The sequence below is a fragment of the Schistocerca serialis genome, chromosome 8 (assembly GCF_023864345.2).
Source record: "Schistocerca serialis cubense isolate TAMUIC-IGC-003099 chromosome 8, iqSchSeri2.2, whole genome shotgun sequence".
NCBI lineage: Eukaryota > Metazoa > Arthropoda > Insecta > Orthoptera > Acrididae > Schistocerca > Schistocerca serialis.
The window spans coordinates 275,005,920-275,033,499 of record NC_064645.1 but is presented as its reverse complement, the minus strand read 5'-3'; the positions used below and the strand labels follow the sequence as shown (position 1 = coordinate 275,033,499).

At 37.5% G+C, this 27,580-nt stretch overlaps 1 protein-coding gene across 1 annotated transcript in view; it reads left to right on the top strand.

Moving 5' to 3' along the window:
* Positions 1-27,580, top strand: part of LOC126416806 (xylulose kinase-like) — a 137,562-nt gene that overhangs the window by 75,668 nt on the left and 34,314 nt on the right. Inside the window, exons 6-8 of the mRNA XM_050084680.1 lie at positions 6,435-6,566; positions 6,739-6,892; positions 21,546-21,690. Of these exons, the coding sequence (XP_049940637.1) occupies positions 6,435-6,566; positions 6,739-6,892; positions 21,546-21,690 (431 nt within the window). The remainder of the gene's footprint in view (positions 1-6,434; positions 6,567-6,738; positions 6,893-21,545; positions 21,691-27,580) is intronic.

The window sequence follows — 27,580 nt, the reverse complement described above, 5'->3', positions numbered from 1 at the left end:
GGTATCCCGGCCATGATTCCATGTCGATGGCCAAACTGAATATTCACGGCTCCAAGATCATGCTCTGCATTTGGTGGGACCAGCTCGGTGTTGTGTACTATGAGATGTTAAAAACCAAGTGAAACAATCACAGGTGCTTGTTATCGAACACAATTAATGCATTTGAGGAGAGCATTAAAAGACAAACAACCGTAATACAGCAAGAGGCATGATAAAGTGATTTTGAAGTATGACAACACTCGACCCCACATTGCAAAAGAGGTCAAAACGTACTTGGAAATGTTAAAATGGGAAGTCCTACCCCACCCGCCATATTCTCCAGATGTTGCTCCCTCTGACTATCACATGTTTGGATCAATGGCGCATGGTCTGGCTGACCAACACTTCTGATGTCATGAAGAAGTCTTAACGTTGAACTGAGCAAGTTTCAGATTTTCTTCAGCTGCAATCGCTATTACAGCATGAATGGCATCATAACAAGCAACTGGACTAAACGTTTCATCATAATCAAGTCCGGCACTTTGAAACATACTGCGCACAACCAAGCGAGCACTGTATCAATCAATCGATCCATCAGGCTTATATTTAATATGAAGCACCCATCGATTATCGATAACACGTTTTCGTTTAGGCAGTTCTACCAAGTCTCAGGTATCATTTTCTTCAAATGCCTTCATTTCTTCTTTCATTGCATTAAACCATTCATTGGAATTACTAGTTTCCATAGTTTCATTGAAGTTCTTTGGTGCAAGCTCTTCATGGATTGGTTTTGTCAGGCAAACTAATGCATTTTTTTTTTTTTTTTTTGTTGAGAGTGGTGAGACTGGTATCCTAATTTGTAGTCACTAAATTTTAGTGGGGGTATGTTTCACGAACTGGACATTGATTTGGTAACTCATTCCAATATTCTTGGTCACTAGTTTCAATCTGATCAACAGTAGATTCACTATCCTCTCCTGTTTCTTCAGGCACAGAATTAAATTACAATTCAATCGAATTTCCAGTTTTACATAGCTTTTCTGATTGAAAATCAACATTGCATGATGTCACCACATGATGTTTTGATGGAATCCACACTTTGTAACCATCTTTCTCATTCACATAGCCAATGAAATGACCAGGTATAGCCTTTTCGTCAAACTTAGACCAAAATTTCTTTGGGAAATAAACATAGTACTTTAATTCAAAAATTTCTTAGATAGTTAAAACTGTCAAACACCTTGCCCGTCCACAATTCGAAGATGCTTTACCTTCAACACTTGACTTCCCAGTATGACTGAGTAGAAAAATGGCTGTGTCACATGCATGAGACCAAAACAATTTAGGTAACTTGCTGGACATTAACATTGAGTGAGCTGATTCAACTATATGGGCATTTGCTTGTTCAGAAACACCATTTTGCTTAAGAGTGTCTGGACATGTAAGATGAAACTCAATACCATGGTCTCATAGAACAGTAGCTACCAGTTTACAATTCAACTCTCCTCCACCGTCAAACCAAAATACTTTTACCTTATAACCAATAGCATCACACTCCTTCAAAAATGTTTTCAAATTGTTAGCCACTTGAGATTTATTTTGCATAGCAATGAAAACCATTCATAGAGTCAATAGACATGGGTCCATTAACGTCTGCATTGATCAGCTCACCAACAGTTTGTGGACGATCTCTGTGATGGCTAAATGTTTTACAATGGGATTTGCCAAGAACACATCCATCACAAGATGATGTGGTATCAGGGCACTTAACTGAAATACTGAAACAAGAGAGCACATCTTGTACATGACGTTTATTTTGATGACCGAGTCTCTCATGCCAACACTGTAATTCTTCTGTAGTTGTTATGTTAATCATTACTTATGAACCTGGAGGACAAACTCACATGTTCATAATGTATACTGAACCACCTAGTCTTCCTGTTGCGACTACTTCACTATGTCACTGAATGATAACACCTTTGTTATTGTAAGTCACATTATATCCACAATGTGTAGCTTGACGGACAGAGAAAAGATGGTGTCTGACATCACATACATACCAGACATTTTAAAGCAAAACAGGTGTCCACCTTTTGTTTATGAATATTTCAATATGGATATTGCCAGTCCTATGTGCAAAAATAACTTTTTTGGCAGCTGTCTGCCTACATTGTGGAATCGGAAACTTTTCAAATGTAGCAAAATGCTGTTTATTTGGTGAATATGATGTGTTGTGCCAGAGTCCAAAATCCAAGAATCTGAACTATCAAAATTAACATGTGACAACAAGCTAGTGGCTAGAAATGTATTTGGTTTGCTACTCACTTTTAAACTGGAACTTGAATTATTATTGTTGTTAGCTGTCACTTTTGCTTCTTTTGCGGCTATGCGCTTTCAGCTGTTTGCTATAATATGTCCAGTTTTCTTGCAATACAGACATGTACAACTTTTTTTCTTCTTTGACTTACTCCCCTCTGTTGCAAATCTCTTATGTTTTTGATGTTGCTCATTCAATTTTGATTTTGTGTAAGAAGCACCAGCTGTCTATGTCGCTAGTGAATTCTCAATCAAACGCAAATTCTCAGTTAGAAGCTGTGTCGTCTGCTCAGGTTCAGGAACACAATACCAGGTCGACCTGTAAAACTGATATTCGGGTCATAATGTTTTGAAAATGCGATGTTGGAGCAGTGAAAGGGGAAAAGTTGCATTTGGATTAATTTTGTTCAGTTTACTGCACAAGTCAGGGAAAATGTTTGCAAGGAGCGACATGTGTATTATTATAGACATGACGTCATCTTTTGACATTTCAAAGAAACAATTGAACAATTTATCTAGTCACTGCAATGAAGAATGTTCGTATACTGACATAAGGGTATCCCAAATTTCTTTTGTGTCAGTCTTCTTTCTTACACGAAAAGCAGGTTCCTCATCAAGCGCTGTTCCAATGATATGAGCTGCCCGTTGCCAGCACCAATATGTGTCGGATGGTTCTTCTCCTTCCACTAATGACGGACACTGATGTGTACCATCTACAGTAGAATGAAGAGGTTGGTCCTTTAAACAAAATTGGATCTGCCATTTCTATGTTTCCCACTGATCTTTACTTGACAGTTTGCAAATGTTTGTCTTACTTATATCATCACTCAATGGAAGCGCTGTGTCTGCCATTCCAAAAATTTTGCAGTCTCACAAATATCCTAGTAAATGGAAAAATAGTCTCACGAATGGATACTTTAATTCCCAGAGTCTGAAGCATTCAAACCTGGGCTCATAACCTGTTGTGGATGGACTTAGGATATAATTTTATAACAAGAGCACAACCCTTTTAGGAATAGTGGTCTTCTTCTCTTAATATCCAAAAGATGACTCACAGCAACAACAAACACTCCAAAGAGTAAAAACATAGGAAAAAATAAACTCTTAGGAGCAAAGAAGTTCACAACAAAGAACCAAGCACCACCATAGGAGAGGAGAGGAAACACGGTTCTGATTTACTTACTTTAATATCTCTTTCAAAATTTATGTGTCAATTGTAGTTGTATTTCCCTTTTTTTCCCCCAAAATTATCTAATTTATCTACATATTTCAAAAAATGGACTACTGTGTCATCTGGCCCACAGACTCGGTACCACTGTACCTCAGCTAGTGACCTCCTTTTTAAAGCGTCAATCTGGGTCAGGTCATCAAAAGGTTTGCACAAATGTGCTAATTTTTTTGGCTCATTTTTGCAAAAGTGTTTCATGCTAATACGCCCTTCCCTGTAACTTGGTCCATTGAGAAATTCACTATTTATTCTAGCTTGTTCAGTCTCTGACCATAATTTATCTAAAAATCGTTTTTCAAAATCTTCATAGGTTGTGTCATCATTGGTATACTGATTTGTCCAGCTTAATGCTTCATCTGCCAGAAACTTCTTAACAAACTTGATTTTCATAATATCAGTCATACTAGACACAAAATTATCTCTGTAATGCTGCAGAAAATCTACAGTATGTAAACTACCTTCACTGGAAAAATTTTTCACTGGAATGTTGCAAAACATGGTACCTTTCACATTTTCTATGAATTTGCTGTCTCCTGTTTTCATCTGTTCAACAAAACTGTTTTCAACAAGTGCCACTTTGGTGTCAGCATTACTTTCCAATCTCGAAATTCAATTATTTGCATTTTTGTCCAAGGGACTTATTTCCTCATTCACATTTTCGAAAGCAATTTTGTTTTTCTACCTACCTTCAGTGATCTCATCTGTGACATTTTTAATTTCAATATTAAAGTTACATCCAACTTCTTTCATTTATACTCAACAGATTCTAATTGAACATCTAATCTATCAATTTGTTGGCTGATATCATTTATTTGAGCTATATTTTTACTGACACAATCAAATAATGCTCCTATTTAATGACCAGTTTCTGTGAACTGATTCTTATTATCATTGCTCATATTTATTAACAATTACAGCATGGTGCTTATGTCATTATTATCATCTTATTTTAAGTACTCCATTAGCTTTTTCTGTTTTACATGTTCATCACTAACATTTTCCTGTTCTTGTTTCACTACACTATTTAAGTCTCCCATGTCAGTATTACTCCCTACTGTTCCAGATTCACTGCCTGTCATTGTTGGTAATTATACATCAAAACACTTCACATTGTTAATTGTTCACCTTACCTTTTATTTTTCATCCTTTTCTTCTTTTTGCTTAAAACTCCTTTCTGCTGCTATTGTTGCTGGTTTGCAGTTGTGGTTCATATCTGGCTGATTGTTCACATAAAAATTTCACTACATCTTTTAATCTGCAACAAGAAAAATAGTCCAACTCCGTATTCACAGACCACTTTCAGAAAATCCTGGATGACATCACCATAATCTGACCATCTACGCCCTCTTGTTGCCCAAATTTGATTTATTAATGTTTGGAGTAAGTTAGTAACTTAGGCAGCTAGTCACATTTTCACAGCACTTGCCACGTTGGGATAGTGACTCTGCAGTGAGTAGCAGGGAAGTAAAATTTAAATAACTAATTCTGTTAATGCTGTTGTTGCTCTTCTTTGTTGTGTGTTGATGGCTTGCTGTGCATTTGCTTTCTGTGGTTTATCTTTCTATAATCATCTACGTACATTATAAGTCATCTCACTTGCCAAAGCAAATCAATAAAACACACATAACTCATTCTCCATCCTCTCACTTTAAACTCGTACAACCATCTGAACAAAAGAACAAAGATTTACCTCTAACAACATGTAACAAAGAAATTGGTATCATATATCGATCTGTGTGTATGCAAAACAATCGTTGGAACATACATTTCATAAATAAAATACAATTAATTGTCTACCTTTTTGAGAAGTCCGTAATCATTATTGTAATTTCATAATTATTTATAAGCATTGACATTTAAAGATTTTCGCATAATCATGTAGTAGAGATTTTTGGATTTTATGTCTTTGGTATGATCGTTCACTTCATATGATTCAAGATCAGTTAGCATATTTATCTCACCATAATCAGTTTTATTACAGTATGTCATAATGACATATTGCTTGGTTCAGTTTATATTTCATACAATTTTAAATGAAGCTGAAAACCAGTTTTCTGTATTATTCAATGTATCTTAAGGGAAGCAAGAGTTCCCCACAGATGGCAATTCTATTTGAATGCAACTCACATTTATAGTAAGTTGATCAAACCAGATGACTCAAGGACAGAACAGCTAAAAACATGCCAAAACAAAACTTTCTGTAAAGTTAGAAGAATAAAAATTCAGTGCTCTGTTGTTATTGTGTTTATTAACTGATGACATTTGATTTGGGGAGAATGAATTGCAATCAAATTTTGTAGAAGGTAATATATTTGTGAAGTTGTTGAAGAAGTTTACATGCATTATTATGAAGTAATTCATCATGTTTTAAGAATCATGCTGGAGGGTATTATCACATAGAAGCTACCCCCACACAACAAGTTATCTCACTGCAAATAAAAGACTGTTCAGACTTTCAGTAAATGTTAGGAGCTCAAAAATGGAAACCAAAAGTGAAGTCATGAATCAATGGGTGAGTACATGCAAGTAGAATATTAGGTAAGAAAAGAGACGGATAATAAGTCAAGTAATTTCATGTAGTAAAAAAATGTATTTGTTATGTACATAAGAACTAACTTTTAATAAATGAAAATGTGGGTTAAAACAAACAAAGATTTCAGTCTGAAGCAACTGATCATTAGAGGTCAATTGAGTACTTGGAGTTGATGACTGACTAACAAAAAAGTGATGAATTTGACTGAACCACATCACTAAATTTGCCTGTAAACTCATGGGAAAAAATTGAAAAAAAGTGTTAGCAGTTTTACATCAGTATAGTGATAATTTCATGAAATACTACCTAGTATGAATATGTGTCTGGTTAAAAATGTACAAATATCTCATCTCTACAACTCTGTTTTGCTTTCTGTAGAGAATCTCAGTAGTAAGCAGCTTTGTATGTTCACTGTTCCTGGGTCACTATGCTCCAATAGACTATGCTGATGGTTCTGGTATGAACCTAATGGACATTACACAGAAGAAATGGTCCAAAATTTGCCTTGAGGTGAGATATTAGAAATATTTATTAAGGCACACTTAATTTCATTTTGTACTTCAAACAGTGAAAATTTGACACAAAGTAACCTGAACTCCAACACAAACATTGATTTTGTTAATGTTCTAAGGTCTGTGTCCAAAAAAATAACTATCAAGAAATCACCTGCTCATTTTTATAGGCCTGTGCTCCTGGTCTTTCTGAAAAGTTGGGGGAGCCTGTACCCTCTTACACTTTGCTGGGCCCGGTTTCTAACTATTTCGTTGAACGGTTTGACTTCAATACTGACTGCAAAGTAGTGGCCTTTACTGGAGATAACCCAGCATCACTTATTGGTATAGTATGCAACATTTATTGATTTTGAGTGAAGCCACATGTTCTTAAAAGTTGTCTTAAATTTTTACTGTTTATTTTGACATTTCTCTAATCACTATGTATTTCACTATTGTCTGTATACTTCCAAATTCCTTATTTGGCAAGATTACCATTGCCTGAATGGTATTAAATAATCAGGTCATTAAGAAAGGACTGAGCGTTAAATTATAATAGTTTAAAGAGACAGTAAGTATGGCCAGTACTTATATCTGGGAGACAACATTCCGTACTGCCGATAGACATATTTACACTTGTCTATTGGCAGAAGGTATTTTATCTCAGTGCAGTTTTTGGTCAAATGTTTGAATGTAATGAAAACATGACCCTCTATAAACAAATGGGTTTTTGTCTGAATTTTTATAGATAAACAAAGAGTGGGAAATGGACGAATGGATTATCAGGCAAATGGGGTTTCAAATTGAAGACCATAAGGTCTAGTTTTGTAAAAAAGTGTTTAAATGCTTCAAAGTAATCAGAGTAATTAAGAAAAAATTAATACTGTATTTGAGGGAAAATATTGTTCGAACTTTCATAAGCCAAACAGAGTCGAAAATGGACAAATGGGGTATTAAGTAGACCAATGTGATGTATAGTTTTGCAAAAAAAAGATTTAATTTTTGGAAAGAAATCAATGTAATTATGAAAAACTTAACTAGTGATTCCAGGAAAAATTGAGGTATTTCATGACAACTGCCCCACCTATGTAAATGAAGTGTCAGAAAGTTCATTTCTTCAAGGCCTAGCCATCATGCACATAAAAGGATGCACTGGTGTGATATTTAACTGTCAAAAAGGTATCCTTCAAATCAAGAACTAAATTTAAGACTTTTGAAATCAGAAGACAGAAGGAATGCAAACAAGGTGTCAGAAAGTTCATCTTTTCGAGGACTAGCTGTTTCACACATGAAAAGTTGCTTTGGTTTGACATTAACTGTCAAATGGGCTTTCTTTGCACCAAGTACTTAATTCAGGACATTTCAAGAACAGAAAATTGTGGAATCAGAAATGACATATCAAAAAGTTGGCCTGTTCCGGGCATAGCTATTCTTGTAAAGAATGTTGCATTGGTGTTAAATTTGATTTTTAAAATGGCTTCCTTCAAATCAAGTTCTACATTTAAGACATTTTGAGAACATATTTCTGAGCAAAACTTAAAAATAAAGAAAAAAATGGTCATTTTTTTGTGTAATGATTTGTCTAAAAGTAAGAAATAAAATAAATTAGAGAAACATTTGATGCACCTTTGAATGATACTCAAAATTATTTACTGGAAATGAGGTGTTGATTGGCAGTGTGCCTGCTCCTTCCTGATATTTGAAGGATTCTCTACTGAAAAATTTTTGTGACTAAAAACTTACTGGAACTTTTTTATGCTTTCAGTCATAGATGATGTAAACATGTCAAAGCCACACAACAGCAGACTGCACAGTCTATATAATCCAGTAGCCAAATATCCTCTACTACTCATTAAATTTCTAAGATTGTAAGTTGAACATTGAATTTTAAACTCTCAACTAGCACGTCATTTGCTTCACATGGTTTTGAGCATCATGCAAAGGCACGTCAAATGTTTCTCTAATTCATTTTACTTCTTAATTTAGTCAAAACATTTGACCTTTTTCAATTTTTTAATGTTTTTTCCCATTATATTTCATTCTGATACAATTAAACATTTATTTACCTGCCCGATGCAACATTAACACATTAATGTAAAAATCTGGTTATGATGGTGAAAATAAAAATATAGTAAGAGGTGTGGAGAAGTGTGAAGCTGGTGATCAGCAGGGAGAGGAAGCATTGTGGCAGGGATAGAGCAATTTGAGGAAATAAGCTACTAGAAGTGATATTTGGTGTTACTGTAAAGTTCCTGATTAAGTCAAACTCTCCGTTGTATCCTCTTCTTTCTGTCTTCTCTTTTTTTTCCCAAGACTGCTAGACTTACAGCTGCATGATAGCTTGGTAGAGCCTCTCTTTAATGTGGAAGATAAAGAGAAAATAACATTAACCACTTAGTTGATTGCATTAGAACATTGTGAGTCATATTTTTTGATTTGTGAACATATTGCACTGTATTGTCTTTGAACAAAATATCAGCAGAAGTATACTCATATATGTATGTTACAGTACATTAACATTTGAAATATTAAATGTCTGTAGGAATTGTCTCATTGCTCTCAACACTACTGTTGACAAAAATTATTTTAATATCATGGTTATTCCTGTAATAATTCTCATTAAGTGTGAAGCTCAACTACAAAAATTAGGGTAGTCTATCATAATGAATCTGTAATAATAAAAATATATTTTGATGATGTTAAAACCCCCACTCTGGTAGTTGACAAGATGTAGCGATAACTGACATATGAGTAATCATAATAGTTGTACTTAATACAAGTTATCTTTTAGGCCTCTCTTCTACAGTCTCAGGTTTACAAGTTATACAGGATATATTCAGTCCTTGCAACTGTAATATGAATATTATTTAGGAAAAACACAATAGTTACAGTGACCACTGAAGATGCTTTAAAATAAAATGAAATATCTCTGGTCTAAAAAAGGCTTTTGTTTCAGTCAGAAAGATGAAATACATCCCGTAATACTTGTTGCACTTAATAATTCAACGAATTTGACCATAAAAGATTCTTCTGATTGAATAGACATCAAAAATGGTGCAAATGGCTCTGAGCACTATGGGACTCAACTGCTGAGGTCATTAGTCCCCTAGAACTTAGAACTAGTTAAACCTAACTAACCTAAGGACATCACAAACATCCATGCCCGAGGCAGGATTCGAACCTGCGACCGTAGCGGTCTTGCGGTTCCAGACTGCAGCGCCTTTAACCGCACGGCCACTTCGGCCGGCCGAATAGACATCACTTATGGGGTTTCACAGGGCTCAGTCTTAGGTCACTATTGTTTCTCATATATGTAAATAAGCTTTTAGCTAATTGTGACTGAAAACTTGAAATAAAAAATGTTGTAAGTGCCATAATAAGGAATTTTGAAGTTTTGTGTATTATGGGATCTACATGCCAAGCCCAGTAATGTATAAAAGTCTTGAACTGCCATGAATGAATATGCAGTACCAAATTCAGTCAGCAGATGACATACAGCTTAACAGCTTCTGCTGTTAACATGTGAAAGGTGCTGTGTCCTCCACACTTACTCTTAGAGTTAAATAAAATGGTGATGGTAACAGATGTTTGTAACATTTTAAGTGGGAAGAAATGATGAATTAAAGGAGAAGATACTGTGGCTGCAGTGATAAGAAAAGTTGAAAAATGGAGGGAATGAATACATAAGTTCAAGTAATAAATGCATTCCTGCAAAAGCCTGCCCAGCACAGGAAATAGTCTCATTACTGATCAATAATCTAACCATATCTGGACAAACTGTTTAATCTTTTAGCTTGAAAGCACCAATAACATCCCAGTAACTTATGTTGATTGTGAAAAGAAAAAACAAATCAGATATAGTGCACAGTGTTCTCCTTCTTGCTTTTCAGAGTCAGTTTACATCAAGTATAAATGCAAGAACTTTAACTATGAACTCAAAGTTGCGCTGTTTGAAAATGTTTATAATGTGGCAGGTATTGAAAAACAAGGGAGTAGCTTGATATGGCTAATGTCATGGTACCAATGATGACTCTGCACAGAGCAGGAGACAAGCAACTATTCATTACACTGCTGCAGATGAGCAAGGTGATGCAATGTAAATTTTCAGAGGAACATTTGCTAAAATATTTTCATTAATTCAGAAGGAAATCTAAGTACTAACTGGAAGAAAGGGAAAAAAATGCCTTACGACATACAAGGAGATAAGGGGTACTAAAATGCAACACAGAAAATTCAGTGAAGGAATAGAAAATCAAGTGGCACAACATGAACAAACTTTTCCATGAGACCAAAATCACTAAAGTGGATGCAAAACTGAAAAAGAATGTCTCAGTCTCTACCTTAATGTACATTAAATGTTCAAAGCCATCAAGACCAACAATGATTTACAACTGCTGAACAGTTTTTAATATAACAATGAAAATAAATTAGAGTTTTACATTACATGACATTTTTATCATGGGGAGGCACGCTGCTGCTTGTGGAATTCATGTCCTTGGAACAACACAATGACAACATGTGCCACACAACATGAACGAACTTTTCCATGAGACCAAAATCACTAAAGTGGATGCAAAACTGAAAAAGAATGTCTCAGTCTCTATCTTAATGTACATTAAATGTTCAAAGCCATCAAGACCAACAATGATTTACAACTGCTGAACAGTTTTTAATATAACAATGAAAATAAATTAGAGTTTTACATTACATGACATTTTTATCATGGAGAGGCACGCTGCTGCTAGTGGAATTCATGTCCTTGGAACAACACAATGACAACATGTGCCATTTGCCTGACCAGAAGACCATAGGATTGATAACCCAACAAGATGTGGGCACAACTTATTTGTATGATGGGTAGGCTGCTCCCTGCACTGAAATTTGCCATAAGCATCTGTCAACCTTTGTGACCCACCATGACACTTGGCAGCCATTGCTGCTGCTGGTCAAAGGACCAGGCCCAAACATTAGCTGCAGAGGAAAACATTGCAGAGCATGGTGGTATATGAAATGCGACTCAGATTGCAGCAAATCCAGGAGATCCATGGCTGGTGCCTCACAAATGATCCACTGGATTGCGCCTCTTGATGCACCACATCATCACAGAATGAGGCAGACATGGTCTTCTTCATACACACAAAGCGCTCTCCCTCCAAGTTAGAAGGAAGGTGTAATGTGGTGGTAGTCAGATGCCAGATAGCACTGCAAATGCAGAAGTCTTCAAATTCCTGCAACACAAATTTTGTATCATTATCAGACATGAGGGTTCTTTCAGATCCCTCAATGGCAAAAATAACTGAAAACGCATGAAAACTGATAGCTGACAATTTGGAGGACAGATGTCTATGTATGGGAAACTGGACAGTGCATCAACCACCAACAACCACCCGTTCTCAAGGGAGCTCCAGGACCATCCAATTTGAAAACTGTCACGCTCTGGCCAATGCATCTGGACCCTGAAATAATTTTCCAGAAAAGCAGATCAGCAGCCATGGCAGTCACAACCTCTTATGCTGTCAGTGGAAAATCTGACAGAATTTGCTGCAAGGCATCATCCAAAGCAAACACGAGAGCCTCCTGACTATCAGGCTCCAGATCAGGCCCCACCAGCTGCTGCAATAGCAGATCAGCATTGTCATGATGGACAGTGGAGCAGTAATGAATGTCGTAGCAACAGTAACTGACAAAGGGTGCCCACTTCTGAAATTGGTGGGCAATCTTATCAGACAATTTAAAATGAGAGCCAAATAAGAAAACCTGCAGCTTGTGGTCAGTGATAAGCAGGAACCCCATCCCATACAAGAAAATTGAAACTTTTTAACCCCAAACATATTGTGCAGTGGAAACCATCTTTGATGCATGAGTGATGGGCTGTTTGATGCCATCTAGATTCTGATCTAGCAATGCCATAATGGGACACATCACAGGCCAGGGTAAAGGTTCACCAGCATAAAGAGGTTCTTGGGCAGTGGCTATTTGATGTTGGCTTTGATGTGGTTGTCCATAGAGATGAAGCCATCTTTTTTAAGCACATATCCCAAAAAATGCATCCTTGGAGAAAAAAATCTATACTTTCCCAGCTTGCAATGAAGGCCATTCTCCACAAGGCTGTGTAAAACCAATGAATGTTTCATAAATGCTCCTTTCTTGCGGAGTCCATTACCCAGATGACACCAAGATCATTGCTGAAACAGAGAATGCCCTGAATCAGGTGTTCCAAATGCTGTTGACAAATTACAAGCATGGACAAGATTCCAAAAGGCAATCAATTAAATTGATATAGCCAAAGGGGTTGAGTACAGAGGAAGACCCAAAGACTGTGTGCAATGGAAACTGCAGGTAGGTGAGAAATACTGGTTCCCCCAACATCTTTGCCAACAGCTCTACTAACCACAGAATTGGATAAGAATCTGTGGCACAATGCACATTGACCGTCTGTTTAAAATTTCAACAAAGGCACATGGCGCTCTTGGGCTTCTGTATCACCATCAAAGGGGTGGCACATTGACTCAATGAAATAGGATGCAACATTTAGGTACTGCTGATGCCTTAAGAGAAATATAAGTCTCAAAATTTTATGCCCAGCCCAAAATATTCTCAAACAGTGGGCTGTATGACTGCAGTACGAAGTCCGAATCAAGAAAAGGCATGGACTGAAGAACTAAATGCACTTTGTCAACTATCTGGAAGCCAAAAGCAAAGAAGATGTCGAGCCTAAAAATACGCACATCAAAAAAGTTTTGTATCACCTCAGTTCTGAGAGTTGTGGAACCTGTGCAGAAAATTGAAATAGATATCAACATAAACATCATTTCTACCCTTTTTATTGCACATGAATGCCACACATTGCATGTTGTACCACCTCCAGAGGTGGTGGTTCAGATTTCTGTACACACCAGTACCTCTAATACCAAGTAGCACGTCCTATTGCATTGATCCATGCCTTTATTCGTCTTGGCATACTATCCACAAGTTCATCAAGGCACTGTTGGTACAGATTGTCCCACTCAAAGGCGATTCAGTGTATATCCCTCAGAGTGGTTGGTGGGGTCACATCATCCATAAACAGCCCTTTTCAATCTACCCCAGGCGTGTTCGATAGGGTTCATGTCTGGAGAACATGCTGGCCACTCTGGTCAAGCGATGTCATTATCCTTTAAGGAAGTCATTCACAAGATGTGCACGATGGGGGCATGAATTGTCACCCATGAAGATGAATGCCTCGCCAATATGCTGCCGATATGGTTGCACTTTTGGTCGGAGGATGGCATTCACATATCGTACAGCTGTTACGGCACCTTCCATGACCACCAACAGCATACGTCGGCCCCATGTAATGCCACCCCATAACAGCAGGGAACCTCCACCTTGCTGCACTCACTGGACAGTGTGTCTAAGTTGTTCAGCCTGACTGGGTTGCCGCCAAACACATCTCTGACGATTGTCTGGTTGGAGGCATATGCGACACACATCGGTGAGGAGAACATGATATCAGTCCTGAATGGTCCATTCAGCATGTTGTTGAGCCCATCTGTACTGCATTGCATAGTGTCATGGTTGCAAAGATGGACCTCGCCATGGACGTCAGGAGTGAAGTTGCACATCATGCAGCATATTGCACACAGTTTGAGTTGTAGCATGATGTCCTGTGACTGCACAAAAAGCATTATTCGACATGGTGGCATTGCTGTCGGGGTTCCCCCGAGCCATAATCCATAGGTAGTGGTCATCCACTGCAGTAGTAGCCCTTGGGTGGCCTGAGTGAGGCATGTCATCGACACTTCCTGTCTCTCTGTATTTTCTCCATATCTGAACAACATCGCTTTGGTTCACTCTGAGATGCCTGGACACTTCCCTTGTTGAGAGCCCTTCAAGGCAGAATGTAACAATGCAGACGTGATCGAACCTCAGTATTGGCCATCTAGGCATGATTGAACTACAGACAACATGAGCCATGTACCTCCTTCCTGGTGTAATGACTGGAACTGATTGGCTGTCAGACCCCCTCCATCTAATAGGCGCTGCTCATGTATGGTTGTTTACATCTTTAGGTGGGTTTAGTGACATCTCTGAACAGTGAAAGAGACTGTGTCTGTGATACAATATCCACAGTCAACATCTGTCTTCAGGAGTTTGGGAACCAGGATGATGCAAAACTTTTTTTGATGTGTGTATTTTACACCAATAGTGATGCCATTAACAATGTAAGTTGCTATCCTGAATTTTTTTATAATGCATAGAGATGGAGAATTGTCCCCACAGAGGAAGACTCAGTTCACTATAAGGCACAACCTGACATAGCAGTCATTGCTACTCTTGGCACTCCAAAAGGCTGTAAGTATCTAAGTTAATGTGGCTGACTGTTGCTCCAATGTCTGCTTGACATTCTACTGGCTGCTGCTCCACAACCACTGTCAGCAAAATACACTGGGGTGACCCATATTGAACATAGGGGATGGTCCCAGAATCCAGAGAAAACGCACGGGTGTCTGATGGCTGACTCATGGTTTACTGTGATCCAGGCCGCATATTCGGGTTAAACTGCGGCTGTTCTACCGCCACATTGGTCTGATGTCTGAAATACTGCATTAGCAAATGAGAAAGGGGAGCTTCTCAAGGTGAATGGAGTTCTTTAATTTTGAACAGCTTCAAATGAACCCAAGTGGCTGCACAACAGAAAAGTGGTGTTACTGGCAGTGCAGCAAGAACTGGTCCAGGTAATTCTCCCACATCTCTGTAGACTGATTGAAGCTGATCAACAGCATCAGGGACATGGAAGAAGAATGCACAAAAGGCACCTAATGTTCCATTGGCAAGAGTGCAAACCAAATTCACACTCTGGTTCATCAGCACCTGCATCTGCCCCTGTTGCTGTTCCTTGTGTGCGTGCAACTATTCCTGCCTGAATTGCAGAAATGCTGAGTCCATGGTGGCCCAAAATTAACAATGGTAAAATGGAAACAAAAACTAGGGGTTTCTCACTTGTAAGAATGTCCTTCATTGCATGTAAGAATGTCCTTCATTGCCACTTTGGCACTTTGGTACCAGCAAAAGCATGACAATGGAGCTACATCACACTGTTGGTGCAGGTACTTCATGGGCCAACAGTGGCTCAATAATGATGGGGAACAGAACTGCCTTAAGAAAAATAAAAACTTGCTGTGCAAGTTAATCTGAGAGAAGCAGAAATTTCTGAAACCACATAGAGACACGGGGATAAACCCTGCACATGGCTGCACCAGGTTGATGATAGAGCACTCAGCAACAACACTCAATATAAAGCACAAGTCTAGGTCTACGGTCGTTGAACTTAGCATTAGAACTGCCCCGCCTGGCTTACTGTCCGCAAGGTAAACAGCCAGTATATCTATCCATACTATGTGTCATGTACGTTCTCCATGGCAGATTTCCACACTATTCTGCTGTGCTTTGTGCACCAGCTCATCTGCCTCCATTGTAGTGTGCACTGGTGGAGATACTAAAGATATGGTGAAGTGTGACCAAAATTAATCCTAGAAGCCTAGCATTGTTATCTGTACAGAATTCATTGATTTGCAAGTGCTGTTCATTCCAACTTTGACTCATAGTCTACTGTTTTACCTCACACAACTTTCATTTACAACTTCAGTGTCCATATAGCTGATAATAATGATGTGCACATGATTTTGGATGTACCTAGTTATAACAGATGTTTTTGAAAAAATAAACCCCAAGTTCCTCATATCAGATCACTCCATTTAAGTTGTGACAGGGATTTCACTGTTATTCAGAAAAGAAAATTACCAGGTGTATTGTTCCAGATAATGTAAAGGAATTTACACAAATAAAGCCATTTATCAACAGTAACATGAATGTATCTGACGCCTTAGATTTCAAGAAAGTGGCAAATTGTAATACAAAAACAACAAAACTAAACATTTCCAAAGTATAGTGGCTGTGATTGGGCAAACATAAGCCCCATGAAATGAGGCTGGAAAGATATCACTATTCAAAAAATGTTTACAAGCACAGGACTTCAAGAAAAATCAACTATGTGCCCTAGGTGTTAAAAGCCATGTATCTCAAGAAAAGAAGAAAGATTTGACTGATATGATGCTACACCAGACACATGATGACTCAAATGGTTTTACGAAAGCGTTACGTGGTGAATTTTTTGTGTATGAATAAGAAAGCTTTTGTTTCATTCACTTGTTCTCTTTACTACTTTGTGCTGAGTACTGAACTGTGGAACTTAGAGCCTTTTGTTGAATGTCCACTTTCAGTAAGTTTTTCATGATATTACAATATAATGTTCATAAGTTGATTTGGAAACGAGATCCATGTTATGCTTAACTTTCAAATAAAACACATTACACTGAAATTATGACTATTAATTACCTCGTAGTCTTAAAAATCATGTTCCCCATTTTATGATTATGGCATTTAGAGGATTTTTTTAATTTCTAGTCTTCAGTTGCATTGTGATCAATCCAAACATGCACAGGACAACAGAAGAATTTTGCAATTTCAGAGAGGCAAAACATATTAACACCTTCCGCACACCAAAGGTACTACATCAATGAAAAATGTGACACTTGAAATCATTGCAAATCTTGGGGAAAGACAAATCAGTAAATCAACACACATCCCATATGTTCATTCAATAATGTCATATGGAATAATTTGTGGCAACTCACACTTAGGAAAGAAAGTTATCATTGCTCAAAAATGTGCTGTAACAATAAAATGTGGTCCCCATCCACAATCATCTTGTAGACACCCTTTTTAGGAGTTAGGCATTTTGACTGCTGCTTACAGTATATTTATTTCCTCATAAAGTTTGTTGTAACTAACCCTCTACAACTCAAATGGAACAACGACGTACATAATGACAATACCAGAAGAAAAATGACACTCATTATTCCACATTAAGATTGTCTGTTGCACAGAAAGATGTGCACCCTGCTGCTACCAAAAATTTTAATCCCTTACCCAATGATGCCAAAAGTCTGACAAAGAGCAATTTGGAAATGAATGGTCTATGGAACATGAAAGTAACTAAATAATTCCTGTAGACAATAAGATTTGCTTTTTGTTGATGGAGAACATGCTTTTCGTTTTCCTTACCTGACCATTCCTAATGTGCCACTTAAGGATTCAATATACAAAAAAAAAAAAAAAAAAAAAAAAAATATTGTGGTTTTACTTTTAACATTTTACAATGTTTATTATCAGCTGTACAGTGCATTTTGATACAATTGGCCTTGCCAGCCTGTAAAGTACAGTTAATACAATAGCTTTATCAGAAAATAAAAGCATGTATAAGTAGAGTACAATGCAGATTACTGGTATACTTGTTAATGTCTATGTGTGGGTACTGGAGTACTTGTTTACACATTATGTATAAATGCATAATTAAAATGACTTACCGAACAAAAGCGCTGGCAGGTCGATAGACACACAAACAAACACAAACACACACACAAAATTCAAGCTTTCGCAACAAACTGTTGCCTCATCAGGAAAGAGGGAAGGAGAGGGGAAGACGAAAGGAAGTGGGTTTTAAGGGAGAGGGTAAGGAGTCATTCCAATCCCGGGAGCGGAAAGACTTACCTTAGGGGGAAAAAAGGACAGGTATACACTCGCACACACGCACATATCCATCCACACATACAGACACAAGCAAAGTGCTTGTGTCTGTATGTGTGGATGGATATGTGCGTGTGTGCGAGTGTATACCTGTCCTTTTTTCCCCCTAAGGTAAGTCTTTCCGCTCCCGGGATTGGAATGACTCCTTACCCTCTCCCTTAAAACCCACTTCCTTTCGTCTTCCCCTCTCCTTCCCTCTTTCCTGATGAGGCAACAGTTTGTTGCGAAAGCTTGAATTTTGTGTGTGTGTTTGTGTTTGTTTGTGTGTCTATCGACCTGCCAGCGCTTTTGTTCGGTAAGTCACCTCATCTTTGTTTTTATATATAATTTTTCCCACGTGGAATGTTTCCTTCCATTATATTGATTGCATAATTAAAATTGTATATCAATTACTTGCATTTACATATTAATAACCTACATTTACAATTACTTATAGCTTCTTTAAGCAATAATACTAATATACTTATTTACTGGTGGATAAATGCACAATTCTAATTTTAATTGTATGATTATTTAGATATGATTTTACTGAAAAGTACAGCTACTCAAAGCACTATTCATGAAAAACACTATCCATGAATTCACCAACTTGTAAAATTCTTGCTCTTTTAATAAAGTCTCTAAAACCTTTTTAAACATGTGTAAGGGAGTCAATTTAGCAATGTGTTACAGAATTTTAGTCTCATATGTATATGGCTACTATGTATGTGAGAAAGTGTTGGGTATGGTAAATCTCTCATGTGACTATTTCTTGTATTGTGCAAAAGAACATTATTTCTTGTCTCAGTTTGTTTTAATTTTCTTTGGCACAAATTGGAGACCTATAGAACTAAAAGTTGGGGACTATCATAATGTTAAGTGATCTGAAATGACTTCTGCAAATCTTCCTTGGAGACAAAACTAGAATACACTGTAATTCGAATCTAGTGCATTTCCCCGCAACGGTATTTCATATTGCAGATTTGAGTGAAAGAACACATAATAAGAGTATAGTAGCAGACTGTTACTGACATATTGTCTTAATTTATGTACTGGCAACAAAAAATATACTCTTTGCTAGTTTGCTGCTTAAGTAATTTATGTGCATCCCACAACAGTTTTTTTATTGATCCAGTCCAAGTAATTTCACATTCTTATTGTCAGTGTTCATTACTCTGAGACTGAGATAAAGTTCTTCTGTTTATGTTTCTTAATGGACAACTGGTTGGCCAGAACCCAGATTTGTCATCTCAGTTATTTCTCTGTTGTAATTTTGAACATTTTGTAAGTTTTCACCTGTCGCTATCGCTATCTGTGTGATGTCGTCAGCATGCAGCACATTTTCACATACTATGTGATTTGAGAAATCATTTATTTTATTTTCAATAACTGTTCTTGGTTCTAAATATGCTTAATAATGTATCTCTTATGACATAGTGAGGTAATTTTATTGATATAGTTTCATGTGACATCTAATCCAGGGCTTTGCCAAAGTCTGTAGGTGAAACATAGCATAAGTAGCTCATCACTTAACAAGACTATCAAACATAATATGGAACAGATACCCTACTGCTTTTACTGTTGACAGATTTGGTCTAAAGCCAAGTTGGTTTGCAATCAGTAACTCATTATTTTCAAAATTGTTGCATATTTATTTTTGTATAAAAAGCTTCCTATTCTTTTTTGGTACAATTGGAGAATTGAGATTAGTCTATACTTACTAGAGAGGTGTGTTTCTCCTTTCTGAAACACCAACAGGTAGCAGTTATTTTAAGTGTTTGAGGGAAAGTACCATCTGCCACAATTCTGATGGCTCGATAAAGCAACAGCATTTTAATTTCATTTGTGATGTTCTTTATGACGAAATTGCTCATTCCATAATAGTCCATTGTTGGAAAGAATTTCCAAGCTTGTTATTTGCTTTGCTAATATTATGTGGTGTAATTTTAGACTACAGTAACGTATTTATATTTTTTTTCTTGGGGTAGAAGTGTCTCAGCAACTGAGCTGTTGTTGCAGCTTGAATGATGACAGCCTGTACAGTTACAAAGTATTAATTTAATGCATTTGAGCCTATGGGAATGGTATTGTCTTTTTTTACATTGGTTTATTTCACCGTTTAATGACATTCCATGCTCCTGTGCTACTGTTTCTAGAATTCAAAATGTAGCTGTCAATTGCTTCACATTTGGCTGTTTTAATATCAGTTTTGTAGACTTGTTTGAGTTTTGTGTATTAACTTCACCCCTTTTAATAGAGCTGTCTTTAGCTATAAGAAGTAGCATTCTTATTTTATTCAGTCTCAAATTATACCATATTTTAGTATTTTGTGGTCACATTTAGTGTCATTAATATTTTTCTTGCAGGTGTTTGGTCAGTTGCTATTTAGCGTGCATTGAAAAATGTTCAGAAACAAAGTGATGCAATCATCAATAGTTTTTTCAGTGGTCAGTTTACAGGAAAAGTCCACTAATTGTAGTTCCCTTACAACATTTTCAGTCTTATTTTTATTTAGTATTCTATACTTTAGAAAACTTTTGGTACATTCAGAGAATGGCACTCGTATATTTAGACTTGGCCCTTTATGATATTCCTAATTTAATCACCCTACATTCTACATAATATCTATGCTCATTGGTTGCTATGCCTAAGCAATCTCCTTGCCTTGTGGGTTGTTCATGGGTGCAGTAGAGATTAAATGAATTTATTGTAAGATACATTCTCTCTTTTTCCCTTATGTTTATGGTAATGTCACCGGTTATGAAAGCTTTGTGATGTGTGTATCTTGAAACTAATGATATAAGTGTATTGAGTTTGTCTGTGAAAGTTTTTTAATGAGTTCCTGGTGTACAGTCGAGTGAGACAATTACAATTTTTTGTATGTGTACCACTTCTTCAAATAACATTCTTGACAAATATAACTACATCTATAACTGAGTAATTTACATGTAGACTGTAACAAAGATTACATGAGAAATGGTATTTCAACAATTAGTCAGTGTCACCTCACAAATTATGACCTTAAACCACCTGCAAGCACATTACGTTCTACTTCTCTGTTAACTAAAGCAATTTCTGCGCACTATTATTGTGGAGATTAAAATTCTTTCCTAATAGAAGATAATTTTTTCCCCCGTGTTTCCATTTTGTTCCGTGGTGTAGGCAAATTTCTATGAATGTATTTTTGTGTTTAAAACTGTACCTAAGACTGAGACTTGAATAATATTTGCCTTTCACAATTGAAGGCAGTAAAAATACAAAGATTCAGGTTTGAGCCTCTGCCTGGAAGACAGTTTTATTCTGTCAGAAAGATTTATACTCTTTAAAAACTCACCATTTTTTTTTTTTTCAAAATACTTATTATGTTTTTAAGGTTTATTTTTATTTATAGGAATGCGACAAACTAAAAATGACGTCGTCGTAAGTCTTGGCACAAGTGACACACTAATCCTGTGGTTAGAAAAGCCACACACCCTTCCTTATGGCCATGTTCTCTGCAATCCACTCAACAGCGAGGAGTATATGGCACTGCTGTGGTAATACATTTTGATTAAATAGTATAATGAAAAAGGCAGTCCAGATCACATTATTTATTTATGTGTTAACTATAGTGATCTGAGCTGCCTTTTTCTCTTATATTTTTAACACAATAACTGTTATATGATATCAAAAATTTTGTTAAAAGTATTGAAGTGAGCAACTTATATTTTGCTATACTGTTGGAACAACCATTTTTAAAATGAAATGAAGTAACTGAAAGTTTTTAGTGGAATATAAATAATGTGAGGTGTAAAAGTAACAACTCACACAATTGGGGCATTGAGTGCCTTGTAGGCATTTAAACAAAACTGAAAATGTTGCTGAGCTTTTGGATGATTTACGTTTACAGAGCTAACAGAAAACACACACACACACACACACACACACCACCACCACCACCACCACCACCACAATATTGTCCCAGACAACTACATTGTATCAGGACTGTTACTCAACAGTCAAACTGCAGTCACAGTGCAATGTAGTCAGCTGCAACGCTGTAACTGTGGAGGTATATGTGTTTTCTGTATTAGTTATCTAGAAGAAGGGTACTTTCTGAAAGATAAGTAATGTTTTGAGTCATTTCTGTATCTGTATTGTTCATTCAAGTGTCAATTATTTGAATCAAGGAATGAAAATTGATATTTGTGTCATCTACTAGGTTATAGCAAAAACAATAATTCAAGAAATCATACATGAAGGGACTCAGTCTTGGAATATGTAAGCTGAATGAATATTATGTTGGTTTTCATAAATCAGAGAAATTGACAAACAAGTCAACAAATTCAAGAAAATGTCAAGAAATTTTAATGTGTTTTTACCATAGAAGTACAGATTTAATACATAAAAACCAGTGATGCAACTAAGCACTTGCAACAACTCTATGTAACGGAAAGTAAAAGAACATTTCTGGTCTTCTGACTTATTTGAATGACATTGAGACATCATGTAATGGATGATCTGTGATAGAGGTGCATAGGGAGACTGCAGGTAGGTTAAATCAGAGATTAGAATGGGAAGGAATTATGCATTGACTTTCTGTTGACAACGCAGCCTTCATAGAAAAGCATTGTAATACTGTTCATGCTTTGGCATCAAAGGATTTGGTCAAATGACAGGATGACTGAATGGGGATTTTCACCCCACTGCTCCCAACTGCCAGCCATTCTATATATGCCAGGGGCTACTTGGGGTAAGATATTCATGTTACTTGTGCTACAGCAAATGACTCATGTATTTTGTACAGATGAAACATGTGTAATGATCAAACATAAATTCTGTGTCTGGTACTGTGTTTTTATGTTTTGTTACTGTTTCATCCTGAATTATATACTTTGTCTGGGTAGGTTGTATTTACTTCTGTTGCCCCAGCTTTCAGTGCATTACCACCAAGCTTGGATGCAACCCCAGTTTGATTTTACAAACAGTACTCTACATGGTTTTAAAAAGCATCACTTGTGTAAAACTCAGCTTGCACTTTTCTCACATGATATACTGTGAACAATGGACGGAGGGTGACAGGCAGATTCTTTATTTCTAGATTTCTGGAAAACATTTGACATGGTGCCCCATTGCAGGCTGTTAATGTAGCTAAGAGCATACGGAATAAGTTCACAGATATGTGAGTGGCTTGAAGACTTCTTAAGTAATAGAACCCAGTGTCTTGCCCCTCAGTGGTGAGGGTTCATCAGAGGCAAGGGTATCATCTGGAGTGCCCTAGAGAAGTGTGATAGGACCACTGTTGTTCTCTCTATATATAAATGATATGGCAGACATGGTGGGCAGCATCCTGCGAATGTTTGCTGATGATGCCTTGGTGCACAGTAAGGTGTCGAAATTGAGTGAATGTAAGAAGATATAAGGTGACTGGGGCAAAATTTCCATTTGGTGTGATGAGTGGAACTAGCTCTAAATGTGGAAAAATGTAAGTTAATGTGGATGATCAACCCTGTAATGTTCAGATACAGTATTACTAGTGTCCTGCTTGACACACTCTTGTTGTTTAAATATCTGGGCATAACTCTGCAAAGCAAGATGAACCATTAAGCTCACATCTACATCTTTCAGCTTTTGCAGTAACACTCCCTTACTTACTACCATTCTTGTACTAATTCCCAAAGTTTTTAATTTTTGTTCCACAACTTCATGGGCAGGATAAGCATGTGGTAGAAACACATATTGCTTATGTTCATACAAAACAAAGCCTAACAATGTGTGAACTTCGACGTCATAACAGACAGTGACCACTGGGCTGTGACTGGTTTGCACCCCATGCCTAGTCCTCACACTTCACGTTTTTCACTTATTAAACTGTTACACTGCCAACTTTAAATGCACACATCAAGTGCAGTGTTTGAGCAGACTGGGTTTAGTCTCAAGTCTCTGTTCTTTGTTTATTAGATAACAAATGTTATTTCTTTGTGCTACACTGGGGTTTATATTTTGTAGAATTGGCTGAGTATCTTGAGCATTCAGTTACAGTTGTTTGGTTGGCTGACACCTACATGTTCAGTCTATATAATCAGAAAAAGCAGGACTAACTTTTAAGAGTGAATAAGGAATTTTCACACAAGCAAGACACAATGGCCACTGAAGAACCTCCAGTATCACAACTCACTGTGAGATTTCCTCCATTGTGGCCACTTAATTGTGCATTATGGTTCACCCAGGCAGAAGCAAGCTTTTATTATGACAGAATAACTATGAATTTGCCTTACTGATCAGCCAGCTCGATAATCATCATGCAGCTGAAGTTGAAGATGTAATAACTGCACCTCCTGAGTGAGATTCTCTTGACAAAATAATGTCAAATTAATTTGCAGGATTTCTGCTTCATAAGAAGAGTGCATGTGACAAGACCAAATACAAGACGAAATCGATGACAGAAAACCATCACAATATCTCAGGCACTTACGCCTTAAAGTTGATGCAGGCATTTTACCTAATACCTTGCTGTGTACTTTGTGGTAGCTTTCTTCTAGCCCAGGTGAAATCTATAGTAGTGTCTCAGACAGAAATGCCATTAGCCACCATCATGGACCTACCTGAGATGACACAAGTTCCAATAATGATGGCATAGATAAATGTAGTGGCAGTGCCTTGCAACAGTGCTATGTCATCCAAGGTGACTCATGCAGCTTACATCTGCCTTGCAGACATGATCAAAGCTCTGACTAGAAAAGTTAATTAACTGCTGGCTTGTCACTGCTCCAGCAGTGGCAGGGGATGCTATTGCAAGAGATCGTGCAGTTGTACCTGCACTGTCTCCTTGGCCCCAAATGCCACAGTGCAGCCACTTTCTTTTCTCTGATATCAAAGGAGTTTGGAGATGAGACGCAAAAATGTACATCACATTATGCTTACCCAAATGCCAGTGGCAGTTGGACATAGACACATCCAATTGCCAATCACAGTCACGGCGTCTCAGATGACAGGACAAAATTTCATCTGGATTGGTTAAAACTTGTGTATTTATCCATGTACCTTACAGTACATAAAATGGACTTCATTCTGTCTCTCTGCAGGAAACAATTCATCCAAAGTGACTTACGGCAGTCAACTTATTGTGTTGGAATTGGGTCTGCGCCATGCCTTCCCCTTGGAATTTCGCCGTTGCTGACTGCACGGGACCCATAATTGGAGCAGACTTCATGTGCATTATCATCTGGTACTAGATGTGATGAATTCAAGACTTGCCAACAGCATCTCAGGCTTTACAAGTGCTGGATGCCAATGCAGTGGAGTGATACACAGTGCCAAGTTTGTCCAGATGGCAAGTTGCAAATATGCTGAGTACATGAACAGTTGACAGCTATAATACGTCCTCCAGGCACTTCAAGAGAGGTAAATCAGTGCAGACCTAGGTGATCGGGTCCTGACTGTCTGGCTATTGCAAAGGCAGAATTTAACTGTATGCTCAAAGAAGGTATTATTCAGCCTTCTAGCAGTCTGTGGTCATGAACTCCGTGCCTCGTACATAAGGAGCATGGCATGTGGCAGCCATGTGATGATTATCATGCACTGAATGCAAGGACAGTGCCCAATAGATATCCAGTTCCCATGTTAAGAGATTATGAATATGCTCTCTGTGGTGTGGCTGGGTTTAGTGTGCTAAACTTTGCAAAGGCTTTCAAGCAAATTCCTGATGCAGATGAGGACATCCTGAAAACATCCATAATCATGCCATTTGGCTTGTTCAAGTGTCTATTCATGACATTTGGTCTATGCAATGCTGCGTAGTCTTCGTAAACAGTTATTGCCTCCATGCTGCAAGGATTGTCATTTTGTTTAGCCTACCTAGATGCCATTCTCGTCTTCCAACCACTGCTAAACAGCACCAGCAACACTTGGTGGAAGTCTCTAAACACTTAGAACAACATAATATGCTATTAAACACTGCCAAGTGTGTATTTGGTTAAGCACAGATTACTTTTTGGGCCATCTGATTTCATCAGCAGGGTGACCACTGCTTCCAGACAAAGTAGAAGCTATCATGAAAATTTCAAGGATATAACCATTAGGAAAGTATATTCTTTTTAGGACTGCTAAATCTTTACCTGCATCATCAGCCTGGCTTGGCCAAGTTGCAAGAACCACTAAGTAAAGCACTTTCTGAACCTAAAGCTACGGGGAATTCTCTGAGCCAATGAACAGACGAGATGAGCCATGGCTCTGAAGCAACAAAGCAAAGCATAGCAAATACCACAGTCCTGGCACACCCCACTATGGTCGCACCTCTTGCATTGGTGGTAGATGCTAGCCAGACTGCTATTGGTGCTGCATTACAACAGCTAGTTGATGGTGCTTGGCAACCACTTGCCTTCTTTTCACAGAAGCTTGCACCTTCACAGCAAAAGTGGAGCACTTACGATCAAGACTTTATTGTATTTATGAATCAATCAAGTACTTGCCCCCACCCCCTTCCCCCAGTTGGCAGCCAGAGAGTTCACAATTTTTACCAATCACAAGCCACACATCTATGCTTTTAGACTGAACAACAACAACTGCACACAAAGACACTCTGGGATTAAATCATCAACTTTCCTTTTCAAAATGTTTTGTATGGCAAAAGTATCAGTGCAGCAAGATCATGTGCATGCACCAGAAGGAGATTTTCCAGATCTGATGACACAATTTGTGTGTATGTACATCGACATAGTGATTGCTACCTCTGTCAGACGGTCAATGCTATTTATTAATTGCAATTAATTGTTTCACTCATTGATGAGAAACAATACCATTTGACAACACTTTGGAAGAAATTCTAGCTGTCAGTTTCCCGAAAGACTAAAACTGTCATTAGTGAAAACACTTTATAAAATGATTAAAAAGATAACTTAGAAATTTTCCTTTGCTACTAGTGTTAACAAAAATATCCGAGAAGAAAGTACAGAAGAGATTAGTGCCACAGATCAGTACACACAATTTGCTGTCAAACTTATAGTTTGGCTTCTGGAAAGGAGTATGCCCAGGAAATGTAACGTATTCTTTTGTATGTGAGGCACTAGCAGTGGTAAGAGCTAGGCTGAGGACAGTAGCTATTTTCTTTGATTTAACAAAACATTTAATTATGTGGATCATGCAATACTTTTGTGTAAGTTGGAACTTTATGGGATTAGAGAAAAGTGTGTGTGTGTGTGTGTGTGTGTGTGTGTGTGTGTGTGTGTGTGTGTGAGGGAGGGAGGGAAATGTCCTCCTAGTACTTCTGCATTATTATGAAAAACATGCAGTGTAATATAAGCAAGGTAGTTAATAGGGTCTGGCTTTTGCAGAACATGTTAATGCTTAACTGCAACAAATTGCAATGCATACAGTTTCTGACACTGAACTCTTGTAAAAACAAAATTTTACTGTCCCAACTTGGTCATACAATCAGCAAAGCAGACC